Consider the following 27,054-nt stretch of genomic DNA (forward strand, 5'->3'; position numbering starts at 1 on the left):
TGCGCCACTTTGTTGCAAATTATGACCTACGTCTTTAGATCTGGAAAGATGCCCTCAGGGCTCAAGTGGGCATAGGGTCGTGGTGATGCTTTGGAACCGTATTTTATGCCGTATAATTTTTTAAAGGACTTGTGTCTGGTGAGACAGTGCATATTTTGGTTAACCCCTCTGCCGCGGCTGGAAATCTGCGCCTGTGCGGCACATTCCGATCGTGGGCGTGGTCATGACGGCCCCCAGCTGTCATCAGCACACGCCCACCATGATGCATGACGGCCGGGGGCCGTCATCAGCATGGAAGGGGTTAATGAAGGTTAAGCATCACCCCTGCAATGATGAAGGTAGTGGCAAAGTCCACCACAGTTTATTCTGAATTAAGAGCTCGGAAGGGTAGCAGTGTCACTCACTGTTCTGGTGTTCTTGAAGGTTGTTACACATCCCAGCATGGTGTGTTAAAAAACAGCCAGTAAAAGATTCAAGATGGTTTTCTGTTAGGGTTGATTGTTGTTTTTGTTTATAGACGGATAGCGTGGATGACGGAGCCAGGGATGCGAAATGCATTGGGTATAGGAATTTGGATGCTGACTAAATGGAGAATGTCTATCCTATGGTTTTATGAAATATTGAACAAAACGTTTTAGCAGGGTGACAATAAACATATGATATGGATTGATACTGCGAAGAAACTACAAAAGGATGAAACAATATATTATGGAGTAATAATAGCAAAGAATATATGGAATGTTTATTTGAGATCTTTTATCAGTCGAGGCCGGCATGATTCGCGGGTGGGGAGGGGTGGGGGGGTCGCACTGGGGGGTTAATTTAATTTTTTTAAAATTGTTTTTAAACTTACCTTCGCCTCCGGACCCAGAATCCCGCGTCTCCTGCTCTCTCTCTGCTCACAGGAAGCAGAAGCAGGCAGCCTCCCTCTCCTTCCATAAGCCAATCACAACACTGCAATGGCAGCGTTGTGATTGGCTAGGACGTCGTCCGTACAGGCGTTTATGGGGAGGCCGTTTCTCCATGCTGGCTGCATGCTGCCTACATGATGAAAACGGAGAGTGTGCATGACCGCCCCCAACCAGGCATACCCTTCTTCTACTTTCTAGCAGTGCGTATTTATACCATTTTACGTGTCTATTTCTTGCACTGCGAGAAAGCAGTGAGGCGATGCTCTGACGCCCACATGGAGTAGCAGCCCCTGTCTTTTATCATCAGAATAGTGCTGTTCTGCAATAGATGTGCACATTTATCATTGTATATCATATACAGATTTACAATGGACAAAGCCAGAAGCATCACATCACGAGCTGACTAACACTAACCACTGGGCATTAGACATCCTACTGTCCTAGGAGACTCATCAACAAATATTCAACTGTAACAGAACTAGACTGAACATCAATCACACGCAGAATGCAACTCAAACATGCCTCTCACCAGCACCAAGCACAGACAAGTTTAACTGTAGGGTTACAGGTTAGCATTCGTAGGCATAGGTAAACCCTCTGGCCACATTAAATCATTCACTTCAGCTGAAGGAATGAGACATAACCACCCACCTAGCATGACCACACACTATCCTCTGGCCCACGTAGTCAATGCTCAACTTTCATATCACTCTTAAACATACGGCTTAGTCCCAAAAACATCGACTTCAGAATATCGACCTGCAACAACCCCGACTCCAAGACTTGCACAGCACCATCAAGGTGAGCAGAGGTGGGGTTCGTATTCAAACTCTTCCTGCCACAGCGATGCTCACCATAACCATATTGTTCAAGTCTGTATTTTGGGAGCTCGACTGTGACCGGTCGATATGTTCATGATCGATATTTTGATCACGTTCAACAGGACAAAGTCTCATGGGTGGATCAGAACAGTAGCCAGACCACCCAGATTCTGCTCTGTGCGGAAGACCCTGAACCACCCATTCCAGACAGCCCACAGCGCTTTGAGGCCATACTAATCAGACCCTCCAGGATTTCGCGATTTCGCGGTTTGCCAGCGAAATCGTCACTGTTGTAAAAATACCGCGATTTTTACAAAAGTGCCCACGAAATGGAAGGCGGCCAGGAAAAAGGTTGCATCTGTATGCAAGGTGATTGTGGGGAGCTTGAGGAAGGTCCGACTAGGTATCGGAAGTGTGTGTAGCGTGAAAAAGCAAAGCGGTCACCAGGGACTGTAACAGCTGTGTTGCACCACCATCTTGGGGAGGACGGGGGCGCATGGCAGTAGGTTTAATTGCTCAGACTATTATTATGAGCAAAAGTAAGAGTGTGGCCAGGAGCTGTGGTACACGGGATCCTCAGAGTCAGAATTGAAGTGTTTTCAATAAATGTATTACAAAAATTCAGTTGCGGTGTTTTTGTGATCATGGCCTCGCGAATCCACAATAGTTGGTGGGCATGATCTTGACATTGTTATGGCAGTTCAAATGTGGCAACTTGTCAGGTGTTTAGAAACCACAGCCGTAATTGACGGGGGAGGGCAGACGCCCGAGTCTGGCAGTGAGTATGATAAAAATAGTGAGGTTGATAAAAACAGTGACGAATATCCTCATTATCCCCTTCATCAAGATATGGTTGACAGAGGGAAGGCAAAACAAGGGATGGGTTGGATGGGTTTTGAAGTTCATAGTAGAGGGGGGAGGGGTCAAAAAGTCCTACTTAATCAGGTATCTGTGTAGGCTCCATCTGCGGGGATAGAATGGGTAACAGTATCTACGAGGACAAACTCACCCTATGAGTGCGGAGAAAAGCCCTGGTTGGCGTGGTTCACGGGCATTGACATTGGGGAGGAGGAACTTAAAGAGAGGAATTAATTAATAAATTCAGCCCAGGGTATGTCGTCATTCAATCCCTGAGTGCTGGATCTCAAACGAAACACCCAGAGTTGTTCCTGTGTGAACAGGGTTCTCGCTGGCCAGCTAGGGTTGGAGTCAATAATGGTCCCACGCAAACTGTCTGGTGTGTGGTGTGCCTCAAGGAAGTGTGAGCACCTTTCGGTATTTTTTTTGCAGCAAATCATGCTGCGGTGCTCGCTGATTGGTGATTTTACTGGTCTCGTTGTCATTCCCACACAACAAAGTTGGCAGGGGCATGTTGTATCGTTTTTAGTGGGTGAAATTCCATATGCTTTACCCTTGGGCGAAGAAGGAGATGACACCCTTAAGGGCAGAATGGTGGCACTTGGTGGAGTGGGGCAAATGGTAGGAGAATTATCACTGACTCCTGGGACCAGAGCCAGATACCAGGCATGCTATACGTTCAACTCGTGATGCAGTCCCAGGGATAGGAAGAGGACCATTCAACGGTTAGAAGAGAGCAGGAGTTTGTGCTTTCCCAATACATGCGGCCTTGGGAAGATAGGCTTGGAAGGAGGTGAAGTTGCCAGACCAGAGGTATTATAAGTTCACATTGGTTCTCGAGCCACTGAGAGCAAGGAATAGCAATGCTATGCAGCTGGCCATGTCGCCTACAGGGCTTCTCAGAACCTTCACTAAAGCAAATGGAGGATTGCCTTTCCTAGTGATAATAGCCTTCACCTGTGGGCTGCTTCCTCTGTTCCATATTCCAGGCTGCCTATTTCAAAGCGGAATACTCTGCTAAAACAGTTTCCATTGATTTAAGGCTGAAAATGAATGATTATGAGTAAAATAAAGTGCCGCAAAAGTGCTGCTAAATTTCCATATTTGTGCCACTAAATTTGCTAGTCCATGCCGCTATATCCTGGGGGGTCTGACTAATGTCAGGTGTGCGCTATATAAATGCTGATAACAGAACTAATAATTAGCCCTTTTCATTTCCTCGGTTTGAGTCTATTATATTGTTCTGCTGATCTTTCGTTTCTTTCTCTCTCACTTTCAGATATTTTTCTTTTTTTGAGAGGGAGAGGGTTTGGTAATTGTTCGGAATTCACATTTTACAGGTCCTCCCTACCTTTCAAAAAGTCAGTATGTCGCCAATTGCCTAGAATGGCGTTTTCCTTCACGTTGATAAGTAATGTGCAGGAGAGATGTTTGTGCTTCTGGAAGAGAATGCTGTCAACACCCATGTATACACAAACATTATTTATCTCATGTTCAGGCGCATCACTTTGTAAAAATGCAATCCCACATTTCTTAGGAATGAAGGCATTTCTCAACCCAGATACACCTAGCACACGCTCACGCTGTATTGCAAACATGTGTTGGCTGCACATTTTACGGTATTTAGCGAGTTAGTCAAAATGTTGGATTCCGTTTGTGAAAACCCATCTTATCCCAGTGCGCACAACCGTAGAATGGTTGATCGGCTTTCCATAAGCGTTGTCTTTTTCAAATTCATAGAACTCTACTGTTTGATGCAATTTTGTTATTTTGTGGGACAGACAGAAAGATAGAAAGACAGACAGACAGACAGACAGAAAGATAGATAGATAGATAGATAGATCCCACTTTGTTGTTTCTTTCCACCTGTGGTCAAAGCTTGATATTTGGCGAAGCCGTAGATGTGTATAGATGCATCTTTCCTTCCTAGCAGCAACAAACCATATGGGTGGTTGAGTGCTCTATAAAGTGAATAATATTGGTCCTGCAAAGTTTATAGAGCCCTTTTGACACAGCCAACGGGAGAGCTGGCGATGTGTTGCCACCCATCTATTAAAGTCACAAAACGGTGTACTTAGAGAATACAAGAGTCACAGAGGCAAACAATTCTGTAACAAATCATGAGAACACTAAGATCCAAAATAGAGCAATTAGGGATCACATAGCATTGAGCTGCAAGAAATTCATTGTTCAAAGATATAATAACAAATTGATTCATGAATGCACATATGTTGTTTTTGAGCATTTAAAGCACACCACCTGCTAATAAAGAGTTGTCCAGGTGAAAATGTTTTTAACGTTCTTGCATAATAGGTTCCTTGGTGGACTCACCACCTTGGTTTATCTGAATCAATCAGGTTTCATGCCTCCATGTTTCACCAGGTTAAATCTGCGTAGACTGCACAATTGGCTAGACGGGGTAGGGAAAATGGATGAAACCCAGGTTATCATTTCCTTAGACAAGAAAAAAAACTGTTAAATCCACTGAATCTGATTTGTTGCTTTTGCCACTGAAATATTTGCGAAACGGGCTTGAATTTTATGGGCGTGCTACGATCCTAAATACGTAGCTCACATTGGCTGTGAAATTTAATGATTACTTTTCGCCATCCTTTTCACTGAGGACTGACAGCGCTGTCGTCTATCCTTGATTTCATTCACACTGTCACTGAGCTTCAAGTGTGGTAAGCAGAGCGGTCCACTGGTGAAGGGAGAAAGTAGCAAAGGGAGGTTGAGGACCAACTATCACTTGATGCGGATGACATCCTCCACTACGCAGTGACCCTCTGCAGACAGAACCCAGGCTCCTAAGTACTTTCCAATGATAGGAGAGGACGCTGGATATCGGATTCATTGGGCTACATTCACATTTCTTCAGATCTGCTCATCGGATGTGGAGCATCCTAGATTCAGATGCTTAGATACCTAGGGCTTGAGGTTACCAGGTGGCAGTTGGTTTTCTGAGACCATAATCTGGAGTAGAGAGGATAGAGGTGAGGATATGAGGCGCTGGCACAATCTCCCACTTTTGGTACAGATAAGTGGAGCCATCTTTAAAATTGTATCCCAACTCAGAATCCTCCACGGATCACAAAACACAACATATTATATTGCAGAGGCTTTCTTCAGAAGGTTCGAAAAGAATCTCAGATCTGTTATGGAATAATAACTCTGCAAACAGCACTGGCAGCCCAGTATAGAACATGATGTATTAGGTGAGCAGTGCTACCCAACATCAAGCATTGCCATTGGGCATCTCATTTGGTCGTTACAAATGTTTGGAATGTCAAAAAAGGGGATTGTTTTCACTTACAAGATCTTGAACCTCAAGTGCTAGTTGACTTTGGAGAAGACGTTGAGAAAGAGAGACGATAAGGAGGAGAAGTTCTACTAAGCAGGTAGAGCCAAATGCATATCGTTGACCCCAGCATCATCGCGTGGTGCTAAAAGAATCTGCTGTTGAACATTTAACAGAGCCAGATGATTAGGGGAAGCCGGTTAGGCCAAATTAAGGCTTGAATCACAAGAACAATAATTATAAAGGATAAGATAATAATCAAGCCACAGACAGGTGGATCAGCATTCTGTGCCCATGTCCAAGTCATGTGCAGATGTGCGAGGGCCAACCTTGCCTCCGGAGTGACTTTGGTACATGATTGATGTTCGCTTGGTTAAGACTGGCCTGATTAGTCAAAGGAGAAGGGAGTAACACCTTTGCGAGAAACACCTGACATGCATTACCCACCAAACTAGTAGTTAGGTGGCAGAGAACTTGCCAAGTGTATACTATGAATGAGCGAGAACCAGTAGAAATAAAAAGAGTCCTAAACTTATGCAGGCATCTTCAATGTAAAATACATTAGGAGGAAAATAAATCAGTCAAGTAAAACAACAGTGAATAAACAAAACAAAAAGCAAAAAAAGGTAATAAAATAAAAGAAATCAAAAGGAAATATAATCAAAGTGAATATACAAGGAAATTACATCAGGTATAGATGACAACTCACTAGTCAGTTTACCAAAATGTATGGGCATGCAGCCCATTAAATGGATGCTGTTCTCATCTATATGTCATCTGACTTTAACACTACTTTCAATAATTGTGGTGGCTTTTAGCTGAAGAGATGAAATCATAAGTGAATTGCCAGGAGCTCCGATGTATTTCCCTAATCTCTCAGATCTGAATTTCTACTCTGCTCACTGTCTCTTTTCATCCTTCCCTATCTGCAGTCTAACCACAGGAGAAATAACGCTGCCCAGGAAATGTCAGAGCATCAGCCTGTTGATCATACACAGCACTACTGACAGTGTAATCAAAACCAGGCCTGAAGAAACGTAAAGCACGCCTCGGCGACGTGGTCATGGACCCCTCTCTGTTTACTGAAATAAAACCACACCCAGGATAACTTGCTGATAATCAGTAAGTTGGCACTAAGATTTGCATTACAAAGTAGTAGGGGGAATATTCATGGCCAGCAGGATCGGTAACAATCATGCAGCAAGCTACATTTCTAGACTTCCTGCTCTCTAGCGCGCCCCATGACCAGATGTGCAAGTGCGAAAGTGGGGCGACCAGCCCACCACCCCATTCTTTGCCATTGGGAGATCAGGTGTCCCTGCTGGATCCCCAGTAGCGCATGGTCGTTCGATCCCTGGTCTTGATGAAGTTAGACTATGGTACTATAAGCCCGGTTGGCCGGTGCAAACCGATGTACAGTGGCGGGAACAACTGCAAACGATGCTCCTAGTTTAGTATCATGTGCAAAGCCGCGTGCAACTGATTCTCGAGTCATGACACGGCACTGGCTTCCATTGCAAGCAGAGATAGTCTTTTAAGTCTGAGTAATTTACTCACAATTCTCTACTGAGGGCTTCTTGCACACCTTTCAAAGGCACTGAAGTCAGGGCTAGGCTATGCATGGGACCTTACTCATCCATTAAGGCCAGGAAGCCTGCTGTTGGGTACAGCATATTTTTTCCCAGGTAGGAACTCTTGCAGACAGACATGATCACCTGTCTGAGGCATCTGAAGGTGGATCGTCATTGAATCACCAAGTGAAAAACAACTGCGGTAACCCTGTACCAGACCTAGACAGCTGCATCATCCACCGCCTGGAAAGACACAATTACTGAGTTTCATATTTATATGTTCATTACTGTGCCTCAAGCTGCAGTGACAGGACCTTGCGTTTCCTCTTTTTTTCCCAGAACCGCTCCTATCTCCTGCTAGTCTGACTTCAAGAAATTAGTAGATGAGGATTTTTTGGGCACATAAATTCAGCTGCACCAAGTAGTGAGCTCTGAGCATGAGGGATTCGTAAAATCGTGGCAAGTGTTCTCATGGGGACAGTAGCAATGTTGCCTTTTACACTTCTGAGTATAATAAACCCTTTGGGATGTCACTTTTCTGTCATTCAACTGTGCCACTGAGCTCTTGTACATGGGCCCAGCTGTAAGTAAATCCTTCTCACAATACTTCAGCAGCAATAGTAATAGCTGACCTGCTGAGCTGCGCCCTTGTTAGATGTAACCAGTTACCACAAACAGGTTTCTGCCTCTGTGGCCTTCATCAGGAGGTGTAATCGAAGTCCCCAGGCAAAGCGGGCCCAGAGATCCAGATGTTGGCAGTTCTTACCACTTAGGCTTAGAATTCATTCACTGTGCTTGTACTTTTGCCTTGTAATTCAGAGGGGTATAACCTCTGAGCTGTTTTCTATTATCTTTTTAGCACTCAGCTATTCCCTTTCGTGAGAGATCCTACCATATGCAAAGCAGTCCGGTCTCACTAAAAAAGGAGCGGTGTCCAACATTGTGTTAAATCATCTGGGCTAGCAAGCACATCCCTCTGCCTCTATGTTTTATTGTACTTACAAATTTAATCGAGGAGACATGACATGTTTCCGATTAAGCAAAACAAATTATAGCCATTTAAGCTGTAGGAACAGCAGACCCAGTGTCTCATAAACAGAGGGAAATGCTGACTTGCCGACTGGTTGAAGGTACATCCAAGGGTGGTGAGTGAGAGGGAAGGAAGATGCAAGGTAGGTGGGTGGGAAGCAGGGATTGTGGATAGAAGGAAAAGAGAGGATATGAGAGTGGAGCAGGACAGAAAGTAGGTATGGAAAGGGGGAGCAAGGGAGGGAAGGTATAAAGAGAGAGCGACGAAGGACGGGTGAAAGGAAGGAAAGAAGAACAGAGAGAGGGAGAAGGGAGGGTGTGCAAGAAAGGAGTGGAAGGATGGAGGAACAACAGAGGAAAAGAAGGGGGAATGGATGGAAGGAGTAGGGAACAAAAGAAGGAGAAGGGAGAAAGGGAAACAAATAGCTGGGACAAATATCCAGTGTAATGTTGACGGATTGATGAAATACACCTACTATGCGGGTTAGCCAAATGCACTCCCTAGCAAAGTGGGGGGGGGGGGCACACACAATTGAAAAAGAGGCTGTCTTTAATGAAGGCTGCAATGTGCTGCAGATGGTCCGCAAACCATGTCTAAAAGAAAGAGAGAAGCTGAGGTGGCCATATTTACAATCACTGATGGCAACCCAGGGGGCTCAGAGCACGCAGCTCCTACATGGCCCTCTTTGTCCTCCAAGGCACGCGTCAGGGAGGAGACATAGGCCTGTCTGGGACAACAGATCACTGCTTCACACTGCACGGCTGCAAACAGCGCTGGGAGCAAAATACTACCTGAAAGCTATCAGAGATGCAACGTACCCACCCCCCTGCACACAGATAGGGCCATTTAAAAGCAGACTGGATAGATAGAGCCAGCTGCAAGGGCTAGTCGCTGTAGGAGAACATTTGTAAGACATTCACTAATGGATCAGAGATTAAAACAACAAGGTGGAGTGGAAGTGCATTGGGCGAGACCAGGAGCTCAGGTACATTTGTGATGTATTGAGCTGAGGCTTAACATAAACCACCAAGGAGGGGGTGATTCTGGGCAGGGGCAAGCATTGGGGGTGCAGCATTGGAAACAATGTGCTAAGTTCCAGGGCCAAACTGACCTAATGGTCAGTCTGGCGGTGACAGAAAGGCTGCTGTCACAGGTGAGTATCTGGACCGGGTCTTTGGCTGTTGTGGGCGTGTGTTATGCGCTGTTGATTTTGCTGATAATACCGCACACATTGGCTGCAGCAAGCACAGTCTCCCATACCTTGCAAAACACCTATATAAGAGTGTCTTTAAAAGTTGGAAACTGTCTCGATTGGCAAATTCAGCCCACTTTTTTAGCTCACCGCTGGTTCACCAAGGACCTTAATGATAAGGAACTTGCCTTGCGCCAAACTGAGAGTAGGTGGAGGCAAGACTACTGCCCCCTCAAAAAATCAATTTTTACATCAGCCCTTAAAGATTATAAAATTGCCATTCTCGCTGCCAAATCTGACTATTTCTCCTCGAAAATCCGGGAATCCACTAACAAAGCCAAAGACATCATCTCCATCGTTGATGAACTCGCGAAACCCGATCGGGTCACTGTAAAACCATCCCCAACACAAACCCTCTGTGACTCCCTTAATTCCTACTTCTTCGACAAAATTATCAATATCAAAACCAGTATTCCCAAGGCCAACTCACCCCCTGATCCCGGTTATGCTTATCATAACCCTTCCCTCTTTGACCTTTTCCCTCTGATTACTCAGGAGATCTTCTTTTTCCTCCTTAAGAAGGTCCGCTCAGGCTCTCCGAGGGACAGCTGCCCTCCTCACATCGCCCGGGTGATATTTCTCCACATTCCTGAACCTCCCTTATTGCTCCTTAACAAATCCCTTCACCTCGGTTATCGTCCCCAACATCTTTAAGACAGCCGAAGTTGCACCTATCCTTAAAAAAGCATGCGCTGACCCCCTGGTGCTCAGCAACTTCCGCTCAATATCGCTGCTTCCCTTTTTAGGTAAACTCCTGGAGGCTTATGTTGCAAACTGCCTGAGCACATTTGTGGAACACTCCCACTATCTAGACCCTCACCAAGCGGGCTTCAGGCCCAAACACTCCACTGAGTCCATTGCCCTGGCTGTCCATGATGAACTCAGAGGGGGCTGACCAGAACATCACGCAGGCATTAGTGCTCCTGGATTTGTCAGCGGCTTTCGACACTGTCGACCACAATTTGTTGCTCGACCAGGTCGAGAGGGCCAGCATCCGGGGCTCTCCGTTGAGATGGATTACCTCCTTTCTCAACGACCGCTATCAAGCGGTTCGTCTCTCCAGCTTCTCCTCGGAGAAAAAAATACTGTCCTGTGGGGTCCCCCAGGGGTCCTCCCTCTCCCCCCTTCTTTTCAATTTATACATTCTCCCCCTGATTTTTGATCTCCAGAAGAGAGAAGTAGTTACTTTTAATTACGCTGATGATCTTCAGCTTATCTTTAACATCGACTCTTCACCCTCCTCTATGGAGAACTTTCAATCAGCTATGAACTTCATCAGTAACTGGATGAACCTAAACCAGTTAAAGCTGAACCCCGACAAGACGGAGCTGGTCCTTACAGGGTCCTCAGCAATCTGTGGAATTCTTACTTCTGGCCCCACTCCTTGGGATGCCCACCTTCCCCAGTCAGCTCGGTCAAGAGCTTAGGAGTAACCATCAGTAGCGATCTTTCCATGAAGGCCCAGATCAATTTGGTGGTTTCCGTCTGCTTCTTCCGCTTGCGAAGAATTCGGAAAATCTGCAGATTTCTTTCATCCGAGGCTCTTATCCAAGTTACACTGGCCCTAGTAATGTTGTGTATTGATTACGCAAACTCACTGTATGCCGGAATTCATACATATCAATCACGACGGTTACAAATGGAACAGCATCAAGCCGCTAGGTTTTTCCATGGCCAGCCGCAAAATCCGCCACGTAAAACCCCTGCTTAAGAGTCTGCAATAGCTCCTAGTGTCCCAGCGCAGCCTCTTCAAACTTGGCTGCCTGATTCACAGAGTCCTGTCTTCCCACGGACCTCTTTTTATCGCTTCCAAATATTCCAAAATACATTGTTACACTCCATCTCGCAACCTACGCTCCTCCAGCTCAAATCTTCTGACCCCTTTTCTATTCAAACGGAAAAAACACAGTGGCTTAAGATTCTCATCCCTGGCACCACAGCTCTGGAACTTTCTCCCCCCCGGGACTGGGACAAATGCCCTCCTACTCTCAGTTTAGGAAATCGCTCAAAACATGGCTTTTCTTCCTAGCCTATAACTAGTTTCCCCCGCTGCATCTGTCAATGCCTTTCCGCCTATGTGCCAAGAAACCGCTAGTGTATGTGCACTCAATAATTTTGTCATATCATATCATCTCTTTTTTTGCTGTCCGAGCCTATTTTCTGTCACAGACCGACTGCTAAGTTCTCCGAGACGCAGTTGACTCTGTGTGTAGATTGTTCATTCTATATACAGGTAGGCAGGACAAAGCACATGGAACTCTGAATAAACCAGAATGTAGCTGACATACTGATACTGGTTCAGGTAGCATCTAGCCAGGCATTAAGGCTTGTATGCAATGTAATTTGCTAATTGAGGGCTGGATGGCCACCCATTTCCCGAAACACAAACCTAAAATGATCAAATTCCTATTGCTGTCATCCAAAACGTGGCATCTACATGTTCACATAGGTGCATGTATGTAGCACTAAAACCACCTTGCAGCCACTGGTTACTTTGTGGGTGGGAGTTTGTGAACCCTGTATAAATGATGGAGATAAGGGAGCCTTAAGGACAGCCTCTGTTATACTAATGTGTGTCCCTGGTGCTCTTGTTGTTCTGCAATTCTTGTTTCATAGGGTTCAACTATAGGTACTTTAACTTAGTTGGATACTTTTTGGTATCAAACATAATGGAGCTGCTCTTTTTCGATTGTTGTGCTCTCTGTACCAACAGTTCAAGTTGTTTGTGGTAATCTAAAGGTTAGGATCGAACATATATGGCTTCTATCTCTGCAATAAACCACTCTTCAAATAGCGATGCTGTGTAACACTATAAAAGCAGAGTGATGCATGGAATGCCTGCATTAATCTCAGCCACCAGCAATCACTCTGGGCTTCATTCCAGCCCTTCATTTTGTAACCACCAAGACACTCTAGAATAAGGTCCGCCTTATGCAAATCAGTATTGACCCTGCTCCTCATAGGAAGAATCCATCCCTAACTGATGAGAAGGGACCACAAGCAACCCCAGGCCAGTTTTGTTCTACTTGGGGCTTGTCAGTAGGGTGTAGCTTGAATCCTATGGCACAGTGAGCAAGGAACCTATGTCTGGGAAAACCCATTGCACTCAGGGCTTTAATTGCAAAAACAACAAAGCGATGAATGGAATGCTTGAATTAACACCTTCGCTGCGGCGGCTACTCCGCCGCAGTGCTAACGGTCGCGGGGGGCGCGCGGCTCACCTGCGCGGGTGACAGAACCGTTCCGTCACGGCTCGCGGGTGAGCTGTGCTTGTGACGGAACGGTTCCGTCACGGCCCCGCCAGCTTAATGAAACGCGCCGCGCAGGTGCGAAACCAGCGCCGCGCAGACGCGGCGAGCGGGCCGTGTCGGAACCGTTCCGTCATGAGCACAGCTCACCCGCGAGCCGTGATGGAACGGTTCCGTCAATAGCGTCGAACCGGTTAATCTTAGCCAGTGGCAATCTCTGTGGTGTGACTAATAGGGTAGATTAAAGAAAAGATCTAGCATGTTGTGAACGTATATAGTTTGGTCTAGTGGTCCGTGGGCTTTGCTTAGTGGCCTTTGACTGAGTAAGCTTTGATGCTGGATCTTATTTTTTAGACGGATGTTTTAATGTTTCTGCATTGGACTGTGCCAAGCAAACTATGCCAGAAAATCAACACTTTTTTGGGGAGAATATTTTTGTTAATCAGTTGCAAGATAGACCGTAAGGACAGTGAGAGAGTGTGCCAAATGTATGAAACATCTGTTAAACGTTGGGTTTGTTTCAAAGGCTGCAGTCTGTAAACAGGAAATCCCACTGACTTAAAGCAGAGTTTAATTTTAAAGACGCAAAAGGAAGACATTGCATTTTCAACCTTGATGTTCTGATATTCTATCTTGCTGATTTGCCTCAAAGAAAGTGCTGTAAATAGAGGAAATGATTTCTCCAAGATTTGTAGGTTTGAGGATTGTAAATTGATTCCATCTTGCAAACTAGGATGTTAGAGCAATTTAGCAGCTAGTGCCCACTTGTAAGTTTACAAAGTGTTCCTGTTTCAAAAATATCTGATTTCATTCACCCGAATAAGTCAGCAGCCGCTACTGCAAACAGGCCCCATAAAGTTGGTTCAACTGGCACGAGTCAGTGACTTATAAACTTCCATAATTGAACTAGGCTTTAAAAGGTTTGACAAAGTGGTTGATCTGCAGAATATAGATGGCAAATACATGAGTTAAAAGGAAGTCGTTTTAACTCAGGAAGGCTTTTTAATTCAGCATCTCTCAGCCTTTGTATCAACTGGCCTGGTGCTGGCTTTGCAAGGGAATGACAGTGATGCGGCAATGCTCTGCAAAGACAGAGAAATTACTATCTGAAAAAAACTAGCTATTAACAAATTTAAATAATTGCTTGTGGGTCTTTCCTGGAAGGATCACATGTGCATGGTGCAGGACTTTTGACCTTGTTGTGAGGCTATTACTGAGGCGGGTTTATTGAAGAATACATGCAGCATGTGTGGTACAGATGCTGCTCACCAGAGGCTACAAGGTAAAAGCAGGAAAGTGCTTGGAGGGTGGTGGGTGTATCACCATAAGCACTATTTGAATCTGAATGGTCAACCCTTAAACTTTACTGTTATCTAGTCCGGCGGCAAGGGGGGAAGTGGAACAAAGGCTTAGCAAAAGTTTACTCACAAGGTAAAGGTACATTTATGTATGTATATATATTTATTTGCCTTTTCTTATCTTTCAGGTTCAATCACCAGACAAAATGAAGACTCCAGGATGTTTATTTATATTCCTAAACAGGAATCCTCATGACTGTGATCTGAAGTAGTCGCGGAAAACAACGTTTTGAAACGATTCCTACCCCACAAGGAGCTGCTGTCTTCAAGAGTGCCCTGTTGACTATAGAGTATCCTGTGAGAGGAAGATTCTATTTATGCTCAAGACGCTGGATTCACAATGAGGCCAAAGACATTTCCTGCTACAGCCCACTCTGGAAACAGCAGACAAAGACTGGAGGAGATCAGGGAAGGCCTGAAGCAGCCATCGGGCCAGAGCATACCGGCCGGGCTTGGTGGGGACGCGCTGCTCGACCCCAAGGTTCTGGTTGGGAAAGAGGCAGCCCGGCAACAGCAGTTGAGGCCAACTGCAAAATTTGCGCCATATCAAAAAGTATTGAAAGAAATAAAGTATTCCTTGCTTCCCTTCGCCAATGAGTCCGGTAGCCCGGCAACCGTGGAAGTCAACAGGCAGATGCTACAAGAACTGGTGAATGCTGGGTGTGATCCGGTATGTGCTTTTCCATTGTTCTCGCGGGCGACCCTGAACGGATAGTACTAGTTCAGAAAAGACAGCACACTAACAATTTGTCATTCACTCCCTTTAGAAAAATGTCAAGCAGCCACAAGTGATCATGCTCTGCATTTTTAAGCTTAGTTAGAATAAGTGCAACCACGAGTTCGCAGGGAGTTGTTTAGTGGAACATCAGAAGGGGCTGCTAACAAGGTTCAAATCTCAAAGTAGGGCAGTCTGTTAAAGATCTAAGAAAAACACCTTCCAGGGCGCCCCACCTTCAGGAGTCTTAGCTGCACCTGCCCCTCTCCCATGGGATTTAAACGCCATCAGATGTTCAGGGAATAATGCTCCATGGTTTTCAGGCCACAACTTAGAAGATGGAAAATGACCTCTCAGTGAGTAACAGCACACCCAGGGGCAGATTAGTGAAGCATCGGATGTAGAACTGTGGCATGCCTGCAGGATGGGTATCTGTTTAGAGCTAAGTAGGGAAGAGAGAAAACTGAACAAAACACACACCCATCTGCATTCCCCATACAGTCTTTTGCAGTCAAATGAGCAAGAGAATACTCGTAAGTAGTGTATATAAAGCAGAAGACAGTATATAGGTGTGCGGCTCGAGGCCTAAATGATGTATGAGTAGGGCTGTGAGCAAGCCACTATGCAAATAGGAATACAAATGTTTTCAGCTGTGCTTTAACACAAACAGAATTAGATGTTTTCAAAATGACAAGCAGCATTTTATATTTTATTTCGATGTGCAGTTTGAATCACGTGTGGATAAAGCATTAGGAGTCTTGTGGGATCCCATATTTGACAAAAGGGGGAAGGAACTTGAAGCCAATTTGATCATTAAACCAATGATGTCTGAAGTGCATTGAGGTTGTAAGCTTTGGTTGGCATAGTCTAAATGCAACTGCAATGGAGAACAGAAGTGTATTGGCCTTCTGCCTTGCCCCACACATTAGAGAACCAGACATGGTCCAGATCCACGACCTGTGAGAAACCTAAGAAGTAAAATGGGTAGGAGTGTTGGATAAGCCATTGGTCTTTGATCAAAGAAGATGCAGTGTGTTAGGAGTTCATATACAGTGCCTCATGGGTTTGGAACGTGAGTAGGTAACGGAGTGGTGTTTTGAGTACTCTTTAGACTAGAGGGGCCGTAGAGCCAGTTTTGAGCGCCTATCATGTATTACATTCTAAAAAATGCATCTTTTCAATACACTGAATACCCTTTGCCTGTGCATAAGTCACATTTGCCAGGCAAATGGGCAATTTAATTTCCATGTGAATTCCAAGTCCTGCCTGCGCTTATAAGAAACAGTCCATGAATACCGCCTTCAGCACCACTCTTGTTGAGAACTCAATTTCTGGTGATTTTCTCTAGGTCATCACTTAGGGCTGTGCAACAAAATTATGTTTCTTTCCCTATATACAGTGCAATAGAGTAATTCACAGTGTGTTGTTGAGTTAATTTGCACCCATCAGAACGAAGGTCCCGTTTGTGGTGATTTCATACTATCCTGCTGGTGCATCTTTGCTTCCTTTGTAACTTACTTAGCTCTTTGGTTCTTGCTAGGGGCAGTATGCATGCCCTCACTATACGCTACTTGAATCCTCACAAGGAAGGTAATCATTGTGTTCATCTACAACTGTTCTAACCTCAGCTCTTATGTCGTGCCTTGAACCATACTATCACACATATAGTTGGAATGACTATGGCACACAACACATTGTGCATTCTGGAAATTGTCTGGGTTGCCAGCAGCCATCTTGCCCTCTTAACAGTGCCACATTAGGCCTAAGATGGCGGAAGGAGAACTGCTTAGAAGTCAGTTGATTGGTGCCCCCTGCTGCTACTACTCCCTGCTGTGTGGGGGTACAGAAGAGCTCCACTCATAGCCAAAAACCTGAGTTTTTGACAAAGGGATTAGTAGAGCTCACATTTCAAGTGTGGGGCACAATGTATGGCATACTCCTTTAGCTGTTAGGCTTATCTTATTGTATTATTTATTTTATTGAGATATTTATGCAGGGGTAGGAGCACAGCACAATATGGGTGATGGAAGCCATTTTGAATAATGTGCAATCTGCCATTAGCATGGGCTTGTGGCGTTGTTTGCTGTCCTGGGGATGCCTTTTCAAGTGGTTTGGAGGTTTTCTTCGCAGACAGGGCTCTGAGAGGGGTATGTTTCTGCATGGATGCCAACATTTTGAAGCTGCAAAGAGGGAGATTCGGATAAAACATAGGGGGGGGGTTTACCCTTCGACTTGCGTGGTAGCATAGGCGATTTTAGGCAGGAGTCAGTTAAAATAAAGTCGCTTGGGGCTTTAAAAATCGAGTCTCCCAGCTGAATTGAGTCTGTTGGCATGTACAGAACCTTCCCCATTGGCACAGCAAAGGGACCCGGCTTGAAATTGCGCTGCTGCAGGATCGGATGTCCGAATGGCAAAATATACTTTGTTCTTTGTTTCCTTACCTGTTAGGAGCACAGAGTCAGTGCTATAGCAGGCACAGAGCATGACAAAATGGTTGTGCAATGGGCTGCAGAAGCAGGTCACTGGCAGTGCACACTCCGAGTCAAATGAGGTCATTTCCGGGCTCATGCTGGCTTGTCACCAGCAGATCAACATTCAACAGTAGGGTTTATGCATGCAGGAACCGGGAGGTGGGAGATTAGCCTTGAAATCGGTAGTCTACCTCCTGAATCGGGAGGGTTGGCATGTATGGTTTACTTGTGGCCCATCCTACCATATGTACTTCTGCGTTTTGTTGATGGACATTTCCACAGCTGCGCACATTTTTTTTTTTATTTCTTCTTATATAGCGCTCGAATCACCGTGAGGCATCTCGGCGCTTGCATTGGAAACCCGTCCTGGCTTTTTCCCTGTGAGATAACCCTTACTGGGCATCCCCAAGGTGAAAGCCAGGCATCCCACCGTGGGGGGGCCGTAGCGGAGATTAAGCAAGCTTAATGCCCAGAGTTGCAGAGTGTGAACCCATGATTAGAGTAGGCACCGAAGCGAGAATTATCGAGTCCGTGGACATTTGGGCTCAAGACCCTGCCGCATAGGGAATTGAACCCTGGTCCCGGGTCTGAACTCTGCTTCAGGGTATGCCTCCTCTAACCAGTTTATTTATTATTTATTTATTTATGCATTTTTATATAGCGCGGACTTTACCCGAAGGTGTCAGAGCGCTTCACATAAGGAACAGAAATGAAACATAATGAGAAACATTACAAAAGAACAGATTTCAAACGCATACGTTACAGTACATAAGGTAATAGTGACATTTGTGAGCAAACAAAATACATGAGGTAGTAAAAATTGTGAGCAGTCAAAAATACATGAGGTAGTAAAGGTAATAGTGACAATTGTGAGCAAACAAAATACATGAGGTAGTAAAAATTGTGCGCATCCAAAAATACATGAGGTAGTAATAAGTGCACAGGAGGAAAAAGTGACAAGTGTGCAGTTACAAGAGAAGATAAAGTATCATTTGGGGTATAATACTGCAAAAGGTGCTAGACACTCCGGCACAAGAACAAGTGTTATGTAGGCAGAGGTGGCACTTGTGCCAGTGAGCCACACTTCTCCACAATCACACCACTGTGCACCTTTTCTCAGGAGAGGGAGGCTAGGTGCTATGTATATCAACCTCTAGGTGCACAAGGCAATAGTTTCCTCTTTTAAACCCTAGCCCGCTTCCATACAGCTTCCGTCAACATGTCCGAATAGTTCAACTCACAGAAGCTGGGAGAATTGCCACATCTGAGGCTCGCAGACTCAGCGTTTTTCTGTTACTCTGGGGGCCATCACATGTGGTGTGGATACGTAAGTCTTGAATGCTCATCTCTACTCTAAGTAGTGGTGGTAATCAAACATCTGTACAGGTAATGTGGATCAGGCTCATGCACTCAGAATTTCCCTATAGCGCTTGGTATCCATGCATGGTGTAGGACTCGAGCTGGGACACACTGTGCTGCTATATACCTCTGCTGAGGCCACACTTAGCAAGATCAGTGCTGTGGGGTGGTGTAGAAGTAAAGGTCCTTACATGAGGTAAGAATCAACTAAATGAATTCGGTTGGAACATGCAATATGCTCTGTAGACATGAGGCTCCATGCATGTATTGTTGTTTAGGTTGGAACACCCAGAACTTCTATGCTGGAGTAGGTTCTGTATTTGTGGTCTGAATTAGGATCAGAAACAAAGCACTGCTTTGTAGCTGTGGGGTTCCGCAACACAGAGTCTGGGCTCAGTGGGACACTTAAAGCTTCTCTGTAGCAATAGGAGAGCCGTGCATGTAGTATGGACCAGTCTGTGCAATGTAAGCTACTCTTTTTCAACATCGGTCGGTACACATACGATGGATCAGGCTGGATACGAGAACCGCTCTGTAGCAACGGGAGCTCACACTTGTATTCTGGATCTGGCGGTGTACTTAAAGCTTCTCTTGAGCAACTGGGGTTTGTACATGTAGCATGAACCAGGCTGGCACATAGAGGTGCTCTTGACCAGTGGGGTTCCACCCATATCCTATGGATCAGCATTCATACTTAGAGCTGCACTGCAACAGCAGGGGTAATTCATGGAGTATGGATCAGCCTGAATACGTAGAACGGCTCTGTCACAAACAGTGTTCATACATGTAGTGTGGATCAGGCTACCCATATTGAGCTGCTTTGCAGCACCTGGGGACCATGCACGTGCTATGGATCACACTGTATATTTAGAGTGTGTTTACATCATATAGATTAGTCGGGATACTTGGATTTCTGTTTACCAACAGGGGTCCGTACATGCAGGATGGCTCAGACAGCCTACATAACGCTGCTGTGTAGCAAGAGGGGTGGGTCATGTAGAATAGACCAGGTTGGCTATTCGGAGCTGCTCTCTAGCAATGGGTACCATTCGTGTTTTGTGGATGAGGCGAAATACTTAGAGCTGTTCCGTGGCAACCGGAGGTGGCCATTGAAGTACGGCTTAGAGTTGTTCTGTTGCAACCAGTCGATACATATGTCCCCTTCAATCCTATATTGCTTGATCTCTAAAACGAATTCATACTAAGTTTTTACCACCAGACTCACTGACTCACCTCTCAGCTCTTTATGCATGAACCACAATATGTATATCTTATTCTCCAATTACACCATTGCTGTTCAATAACACTGAATACAAGGACAACCAAACAGCAGAATAATACACATTCTCAACCCTTTGCTTATTTCACAGAGACACAATTAGGAATGTAAATTGACACATAACAAAAGCACCTGCAACAATAACAATAATTAACAACTAACTTTCTCTAGACTAGAAACTGAGTGCATCTGATTGGTACACCAACTCTATAAATATTGCATACTATACGATTACCTGCAACATTTACCACTAACACTACAAACGAACTCAGGGCTCCACAGAGTCGTGTGCTACTCATCTTTAAAGCTCTTCAACACCTCATCTGTGGTACTAGGTGCAATATGAATCCAAATTACAATGCTATACAATGTTATCTAAAGTCCATCCATGCCTATTTACCTTTTCAGAAAAATGTAATACTTTCAAACATCAGTGTGAGCCTATCCCACCCACTCCAGTTCAGATAGTGCTAGTATTATTATTAGTATTAGTTTATTTCGGATCACAAGGACCCATCAAACCACAATAAAACAATAATACTGCTCAGTAATAAAAAATATCAAAAAGAAAACACAAAAGATGATAAAACGGATAAAATACACATTTAGAAAGAGAAGTACACGAGCATTGCTTAATAGACAGTATACTAAAATGTCACATTGGCATCTTATAAAAGCAGAAAGTGCTTACTGGACTTAATTAATCTATTCTTATATAGGGTTCCATAGTGCTCAGATGATCATAACCTTTGTCATAAGGGCCGCCCATCACTGGAGCATGCCTACATCTTCAAGCTCTCCTCTTAGACGTTCCCTCCGGAGCTGTATGAGTCATGCTGCACATAGGTATTTGGATTCTCCAATTACAACTACTTCTCTGGTATCTGTGTGTAAGGCTCTAAGTGTAGTGGACTACTGGCTAAAGCCCAGTAGCTTGCATACTAGTATTAGTATTTACTTAAAGACCTAGAGGATGCTTGTCACTAGCACTGGGTCATTTTGTTTTAGGGATTTGGATGTCTCTATACTACATCCCTTGCCGGTAAATTCATTTATATTGAAACGTTTAGCCTCTGATACACTGTCTCAGATTCAATCTTTGTCCTGCTGAATTGAAGCCTCTAAATTGGGGCACAGTATTTCCGATGATGCCTAGTAGTGATAGGTTTCAGCTTAGCATAGTCCCTTCTCTCTTCACAACCTTCTCTACTCACCTCTCTTAGACCCTGATGTTCCACAGCCTGCTACTAGGTTTATTTAGCAACTTTGTGTGATCACTCATCTCTGCTGCAGCAAACTTCCTGCCTTGAACCTACTCTTGTGGGATTAGTCAACTCTGCTGTGAAGGGCTTGTTCCCTTAGACCTAATCCCCCACTGTTGCTATCACTCTTCACCTCTGCTGCAACTTTCTCCTCTTATGCAAGTGATAAAGTCTTACAACCCATCCTTCATTAGATCTTTTGGTCCTGGCTTAGTCCTTGGACTTCCAGCCCACAACATTATTTTGCAAATTCATGTATTCTAATTGTGCCCCTGGTCCACAGAAGTGTGCTTTGGGTCAATTCTGTCCTAGCATTACTCTGGTCCTGTTCACACAAAGAATAGAGTCTTACTGTACAGGGATGCAGTGAAAATGTGACTTATGTAGAATGACTGTAACATGCCTGTGCCCATCACTGTAACTGCCTGCCATTCTTTGTGCTGCAAACGTTAGACCAAAGCAATACAAACTTTTGAAAAATTGATAATGTCATTAGATCTCGACTTTAACAGGCAAGGAATAACCTGTTGGCTTTGACAAACCTTGTTTGCAATGGCACTCTTCTTCTTTTGGGTGCTTCATCACGCATTTTTGTGCTTGCATCACAGTCCTGCAAACTTTTTGAAAATACCTATTGCGTACTGTATACCATTCCAAGATGGCCACTGTGTGTATGCATGCATGGCAACGCACTAACAGGCATTTTTAGGACGAGCCTGGGCAGCGCATGCGCTCCCCTGCGAGCCATGCTATATTAGAGTATGCACTTGAAGCTCCGCCCACTCTCCGCTCATATTTTTCATTGGCTTGTGTCTTGTCCTTTGTAAATGCTGGCTTCTGATTCGGTAATCAGCTTGTTAGTCCCTCCTTAGTACCGACTTGTCTTCATTTGTAACCACCCATGAGGACAGGCTCTTTTACTTCTGTTGTTACACCGTCTGTGTTATTTAGTCTGTACGCACTATTTCTTTAGTGAGTTTTGCCTTACTGCATGTACGATGTGCTTTGCAGCAACATTCAGCACGCCATGTACGCTTTCACTTTCCAAGCAGCGGGGACAATGGCGTTTGCTTATTTGTAATGCCATGGGTCTCGCATTTAGGAGAGTTTTAAATATTGGCATTGTAAATTACAATAGCTTAAACTCTCGCAAATGCAACACCTATTGCTTTATAAATATTTTTTGGGGTGGGTTATTTCCAAGTGCCCCATGCCACACTTGCAAGTAATAGAGGCCACTCCCCTTTCTTTAGATGCGCCTCGTCTAAAGAAAGTGGCGTGGCCTCTTTTAAGTGCAAGCGCGGCATAGGTCGCTTGGAAACAAACAATATTTGCAATTCAATAGGTCTCGCATTTGAGAGAATTTAAGCTATTGACATTTACAGTGCCAATAGGTCAAAGACTCGTAAATGCAAGGACTATTGCTTTGCAAATGCTTGTTTACTTTACTGTTTTAACACGACCAATGGACATGTCAAAGCACTAAAATAAAAGTAAAAAATAAAGTGTACAAGAGCACTTAAAAACAAGTGAAATTAGTAGCCTAGTAGCATTTTGCAGCTCCCTAACAATTGAAGAAAACATATGTAAAAAAAAATGTAGAATGGGAACCGGGCGGCTAGGGAGCGCCAGAGTGGGTGGGCAGAGGGGAGCAGGGGGTGGGCTAGCATTGACAGATGGTGCCCAGGGGATTTAAAAAAAAGTATAAGTAAAAAGTAACATCAGCAAAATGCCATGGGGCTATACCAACCATTATAGACAGCTCTAGCAGACAATGCCCGAAGACAATGGCTGAAAGGGACTGTCCAAAAGCCTCTTTCTATTCGTGTAGGCATGTGTATGTTGTGTTTTGTGTTGTGTGGTGTCTTACAACTTGAGCTCTCCCCAAACAGATAAAGCTGCCTGTATGCAAGACCTAAAAAACACTTTTCTTCTTATGTAGTGCTTTTAAAGTCTGTATATAGAAAATGCTACTATTAATGAACATTGTTTTAAAAAAGGTTTTTTGTGGTTTTCACCACATTTTTAAAAAGCAAACAGAAAGTGTCTTCTCAGTGGCAAACAGCTCAATTTCCCAGCACTTTGGTTGCCAATTGCAAATGTCCTCCCAATATCCCTACTTTTTCCCATTTAGAGAGAAGCCAAAAAGAGGAACTCCCTTGCACCCAAAATGAAGATTTGCAAGTAGAAACTTTGCCCAGTGCTGCTTAGTTTCTCCTTGACAGCACAAGACAATTGTCATTTGTGAGTTCTGATACTGTGTGGTGGCTTTGGGCGCAGTAGCTGTTCTGCCACCTTGACTGCACAGCGCATACCACCAAACCCAACTTGATGAATCAAGAGCGTGGCATGCAGAGGGACCCCACCCATCATTTCAAATTAATTCATCCTAAACGGCCTACTAAATAAAGTAATCCATTTTTCTAGTGTTTTTTTTTACAGGGTAGGGCCCAATCGCCAACTCCTCAACTCATTTATATTTTTCCTCCACCTTCTTATCACCATCCCCTTGCTTTCATCCATCTACTCTGCCTCCTTGTCATTACCTCATTATTTCATTTTCTTTACAATGTGGTGGGGAGCACTGTATCGCCCTTGCAGTTCCTCACACTCCTCTAATGGCCCTATCTCCACCCTGTACTCCTTTATTCCACTCTTACCTCTTTGACCGCAGTATGTGCTTTGTTTCACTTTGAAAGTGCTTAAAAGTGGTTTATTGCACCCACGACGTACATAAAACTTCACGACTTCGCGCATCACTAGGTGCCCTACTCATAACATAGTGGAAAATCACACGGAGCAATGGCTGGCTCCAAACAGGCTTCATCACGTATCCTTGCGCTCTTCCGCCGACATCCGCGTGGCCACAAAGTACCAGCCACGAGCTGGCCGCAGTCATCTCAAAACACATCTGCTTCCGCTGACCTGGCCCATCACTCCCTTTTTTAGGAAGCCACACACGGAAATACATTTTGGAGTGACCCATGAAAAAAACAAATTAAATACATTCAATTTTAGATCCTCTGCGTGTTGTTTTATTTTAGGACACATTCATTTGTGGCTGTCCTGAAACCCAAAATGGTTTCCTGTCCTCAGTGACCAGAGCTAAACTAGGTGATGACGTTTCAACCAGAAAGGAATGAAAAAAACAGGTCTCCTGGTGCCAGGCTTGGTCAGCTGACCTGGGATGTTTTTAACCAGACTCCGAAACAGGGGTGTGTGGCTGTCAATAGTGCAGCAGGTGCCTGGCACCGGGGCTCAAGTATGTGAACTGCACCCCAAATATAGTTGTTTTTGTTTACTGCTGAACCAGCGGATGGGGCCCATTTTCCTCCCTCGAATTTAGGGCTCTTGGCACATTTGCTACTTCCCCTTCGGCCCCCCCCCCTGAAGTAAAGCCACCTTGAATGGGCGGTAGATGAAAAACTTGAGAGAGTGCAGTTCCAAGAACACAGCGTCTTCTGAGCAGCTCACTCGACACCTCTGCATCAGAAACCTGCCGGTCAGGCCAGGCCGATACTGCCAGGAGGAGAAAATACTTTCAGTCTCCAAGGCAAAAATGCAGTCCCTGACATGAAGATCAAAGACCCCTGGAATGCAATCAATAAAAACAGAAATGATAAGCGCTCCAAAAGTGAATTCCAGGATGTCAGGGTAATGCAGATGACAAGGCGATCAGCTCAGCGGCCTTAGATATATTACGGCGCCGCGGCAGAGGGCCGCTCTTATCTGCCGGGCTCTTGAAAGACACTGTAATTAGGGCTTGAAGGAGGCCTCATCCCCGGAGGAATGTTAAGGTACCTGAGCGGAGGAGCAAGGCAGGCAAAGGTGCACAGCTCCTGCGTCTGTGAGGGCTGTGTCTTGGAAACAGACGCCATCTTAAAGGCAGTATATGCCGGGGGCGCGCTCAGGCACGTCGGCGACCCGACCAGGAATTGCCCTCAGCTGTTACAGCATTTTATGGTCAGATTTGCTAAGGTATATGCAATTTTATGCAGCAAATCTTTGCACTAATTCTAGAACATTCATATGTCCCAGATTCATAAAGGTTTTTTTTTGTATTTCCAGCGGCACTGCACATTAGGTGTCATTTTAGAATAACGAGAGCAGGGGGTGTCCAACGAAAGTCCAAGTAAGCCTCAATCATAGATTTTCAAGATCACCATTAACTATGTTAATTAGCCCAATTAAAATAAATTACGTATACATTATTTCCCACCCATTGCGGGATCTTTGTATGTAAATTTATCTTAGGAGGATATCATGAAAATGGCAGGCATCCATTCCTCCTGTAAGACTGTTTTCTGCTGCCACTGGCCTTAGATGCTGAAGAACGCTGCTCCGGGAGGGACATGCTCCACCCCGACTTGCTCTGTACCACCTATTCGCTATGTGACGAATGCAACAATAATGCCCCACCAAGACTGGAACTTCAAACCTGACAGTCACCAGCCCTTAGCCTTCAACTATATAGACTGTAAAGCAGTTCCTGCCCAAAGCTATGGCTACCAAGCAGATGATGCAGATGTTTGAAGCCGTGTTCTTGGACAGCGTGGCCAACTAAAGCCTGTTAACGGGCTAGAATATTCACATTATAGTGCTTTGTGCAGGTGTGTCATGTTGACCAAGTGGCAGCTGTGCAGATATCCGATAAAGGGATATAACCTAGAAAAGCTAAGGTGGCAACCTTTTTCCGTGTGGTGTGGGATGCAGGGGAACGCGAGGTGTCTGCATGGCCTTAACATAGCAAATCTGGATGCATTTGACAGTCTATTTTGCAATGTCCTACTTAGAGACGGGGTGACCTCTATGGGGTTTGGCAGAGGCTATAAAAGGCTGCCTGGATTTACGAAATGGCTTTTGATAGACCTGTCAATTTTAGGGTGGTCTGTTTTTGTTAGCCTTAGAACTCAATGCATATTACCACTGCTAACCAGTGCTAAAGTGCTTGACCCCCCCAAGTGATGCTTCTCCAGTCCTGGGCCCTTAGAAGTCGTGCTAAAAGTGTCCAGATATCCCAAATGCAAAACTTGGGCCTTGGAAAATATTCTGCCAAAAAGTGATCTGAGAACCGGGAGGAGACTCTTCCTGTGCGGAAGCACTAGCACCAACATCGGCACCTGGCACCATGGAGCAAGGGTGCTTGCATTACAAGCAGGATTGTTTTAGTACAAGAAGGGACACCTTCCTGCACAAAAGCAATCCTCAGAGGCATGTTCCTCTTTCTATGTGTGCTGCAGAACATAGAAAGAGGAAATAACGAGGAGAAACAAACATATTTCTCCTCATTACACCTCAATTGGGATGGCATAGCATTTGAAGATATTCTCAGGTTTGCTACCCTTCGAAAATCTGGGAATGCGCCAAAATGGATGGATGGATGGGTGTGAACCCCAACACTTCAACCATGGAACGCCTTCCCAATGCAGAGTAACGCAAGAGCCTTGCGGTGCCTTGTGTTACTCTGGATTTACAAAGCCACACAAGGTGGCTTTGTGTGGCTTAATAAAGATCAGTTAAGCCCCTGCATTGCCTTGTGTGACGTAACACCAATGCAAGGGCTTAGTAAATCTGGGCTTGAGTTAGAAAGCAGAAATCTTCACCATGACTTTGTACAGCGG

The 27,054-nt window shown here is 44.9% G+C and overlaps 1 protein-coding gene across 2 annotated transcripts in view; it reads left to right on the top strand.

Moving 5' to 3' along the window:
* LATS2 (large tumor suppressor kinase 2) overlaps window positions 1-27,054 on the top strand; it is a 123,794-nt gene that overhangs the window by 21,181 nt on the left and 75,559 nt on the right. For both annotated transcript variants that reach the window (XM_086935207.1, XM_086935206.1), the window contains exon 2: window positions 14,476-15,017. In XM_086935207.1, coding sequence (XP_086791333.1) covers window positions 14,688-15,017 — 330 coding nt within the window. In that variant the 5' untranslated portion in view covers window positions 14,476-14,687. The remainder of the gene's footprint in view (window positions 1-14,475; window positions 15,018-27,054) is intronic.

This window comes from Lissotriton vulgaris, chromosome 8 (genome assembly GCF_964263255.1).
Source record: "Lissotriton vulgaris chromosome 8, aLisVul1.2, whole genome shotgun sequence".
Taxonomy (NCBI): Eukaryota; Metazoa; Chordata; class Amphibia; order Caudata; family Salamandridae; genus Lissotriton; species Lissotriton vulgaris.